The sequence below is a fragment of the Selaginella moellendorffii genome, unplaced genomic scaffold (assembly GCF_000143415.4).
Source record: "Selaginella moellendorffii unplaced genomic scaffold, v1.0 SELMOscaffold_30, whole genome shotgun sequence".
NCBI lineage: Eukaryota > Viridiplantae > Streptophyta > Lycopodiopsida > Selaginellales > Selaginellaceae > Selaginella > Selaginella moellendorffii.
This window is the reverse complement of record NW_003314291.1, coordinates 1,834,121-1,836,090: the sequence shown is the minus strand read 5'-3', so window position 1 is coordinate 1,836,090 and position 1,970 is coordinate 1,834,121. Positions and strand designations below refer to the sequence as shown.

Genomic DNA, 1,970 nt, shown 5'->3' with positions numbered 1-1,970 from the left:
TGTCCAGGTCCTTGCAAGCAAGCTAACGAAGACATTGGATAGTAGTTTCCTTGCAGCGGAATTTTGTCATAAGTTTGCCGGGCAACTGCTTGAAAACCATTTGAATCCGTAAAAAATGTTCTCTTGTTTTCAATCCCAGTTTTGAACCGAACAATAACCTCTTTGTTGTCAAAAACTCTTCCAGTGAGCTCAACATAGTACTCCATTTCCACAATACTTGTCATTTTAAAAATTCTTGCTGATCTCATAATGGGCTTTCCTCCAAATTTGCTTTTTGGAACGAGATGCAATTCTTCCATGATAGGTCCCTGTGCCATTATTAGCAAACCACCTTTCTCAACAAGGGGATCAGCCTCACGTAAAGGAGAAAAAACATATGCACCACCTTGTGTAGAGTAATAAAGCATCTCTTCCTCTACTCTGATTTTTTCCTGAGTCTGAGAGTCTTTGATCCATTTCATGAAACCAGAATGAGCAAAACCCAACGTTTGTGTCCTGGTGGAGATCTCAATGTCTTTAGAGTTTGGAAATGTGGTACACTGATAAGGCTCTGGACAAGCTATGCCATTCTCTGAAATAGTTAGTGTCGCTAGAACAGCCTTCTGGCAAAAACCGTAGCTGTTCGATTCCATCAGGAAGTACGTCTCAAACCCGAGAGCAGGAAGATGTGTTTCCCATTGAGCTCTGTGCCTTCCAGTAAATACAGACTCCTTTGTCCATTCTGGAGCTACTTGGCTTTTAATACTTCTCATTTTTTGATCGAAAACACAGAATAGAGGGCTGTCAACTAAAAGTACCATAACATGATCCACGATCATGGCAAGTGGATTGAAGATAGTCACCCGATGCATATGGTTAGCTGTTAGGTTTATTACCTTCTTTACCGGTAACAAAGTAAAATGGGAGCGACTTTGTTCCAGTTCAAACCAGTTTGCATTCTGTTTCTTTTGGTTGGAAAGAAGCAATTCAACACTCACAAGCATCGATTTTTGAAGACCGACAAGGGAACTATGCATGCGGTTTGCATAATCAGCAACAACATGATTAGTCGCTGTACCTGTAATTCCATCATGGTGTTGGAAAAGAGCCAGATTTTCTGTAGCTAAAACGAGGTTTTGTCTGAACTCTTTCAAAAGCAAGCGACCAAAAGTCGAATTGCATTTTAGTTGTGTGAAAAAGAAGAGTATGTTGGCTGCCCGCAGTGTCTCCTCAAGGAGTCTGTCTAAGGCCTTGTAAAATGGACGAGTGACGTAATATCCACTCCAGTAGTCATCTTCTTTGTCTGCATACGCAAAAAAATCGCCTGATAGAGCTGGAAAGTCAGTGACACCAGCCCCGTGTAGTGCCCGAAAGTAGTCTTCAAGGGTTCCAAAATTCACATTCATTTTCATCCTCGAATTTGCATTGATGAAGTCAAAAAGTTTTTGATAGTTACTAAATTGAGCCTCTGCTTCTGCTGCGCTGGAGTACCGAAAGTCATCCCCAAGGGGAACAAGCAGCATGTTAGTTTTGTACAGTGTTGATTTCTTTCGGTACTGGTCAAGCAGCATGGCAGCTTTTTCTTCAATATTTTTGTCGGTGATAGCTTCTGGAAGTCTTCCCCACGGACAAGGTAGTACATTACTATATCCTGGTATTCTCCAAAAGTCAAACTGGCAACAGACGGCTGGTTCTGGTCCACACGTATGAGGTATGTCATAAAAGTAAAACGGCATCATATGACACAAAATATCTGTAGTGTTTTTGGAGTCCCAATTTTGGCGCCAGATGAACTCTAGACTCTTCTTGGAAGCAAGAGACTTCTTTACCTCGTAATGAGTCCGCTGAATGACCATGTTCCTAAATCCCATCCGTTTTAGAAGAAAGGCCATAGTGGACGAATGACCAAATGGATCTATGGACCATGCATTGGTTGGTGCTACACCGATATTGTCTACTACCCACAGATTTCCTGCAGTCATCTGAAAACA

General features: G+C 41.8%; 1 protein-coding gene across 1 annotated transcript in view; it reads right to left on the bottom strand.

Annotated features, from left to right (window-relative positions):
• LOC9648666 (alpha-mannosidase 2) overlaps positions 1–1,970 on the bottom strand; it is a 16,480-nt gene that overhangs the window by 732 nt on the left and 13,778 nt on the right. Inside the window, exon 4 of the mRNA XM_024681307.1 lies at positions 159–1,951. Within this exon, the coding sequence (XP_024537075.1) occupies positions 159–1,951 (1,793 nt within the window). The remainder of the gene's footprint in view (positions 1–158; positions 1,952–1,970) is intronic.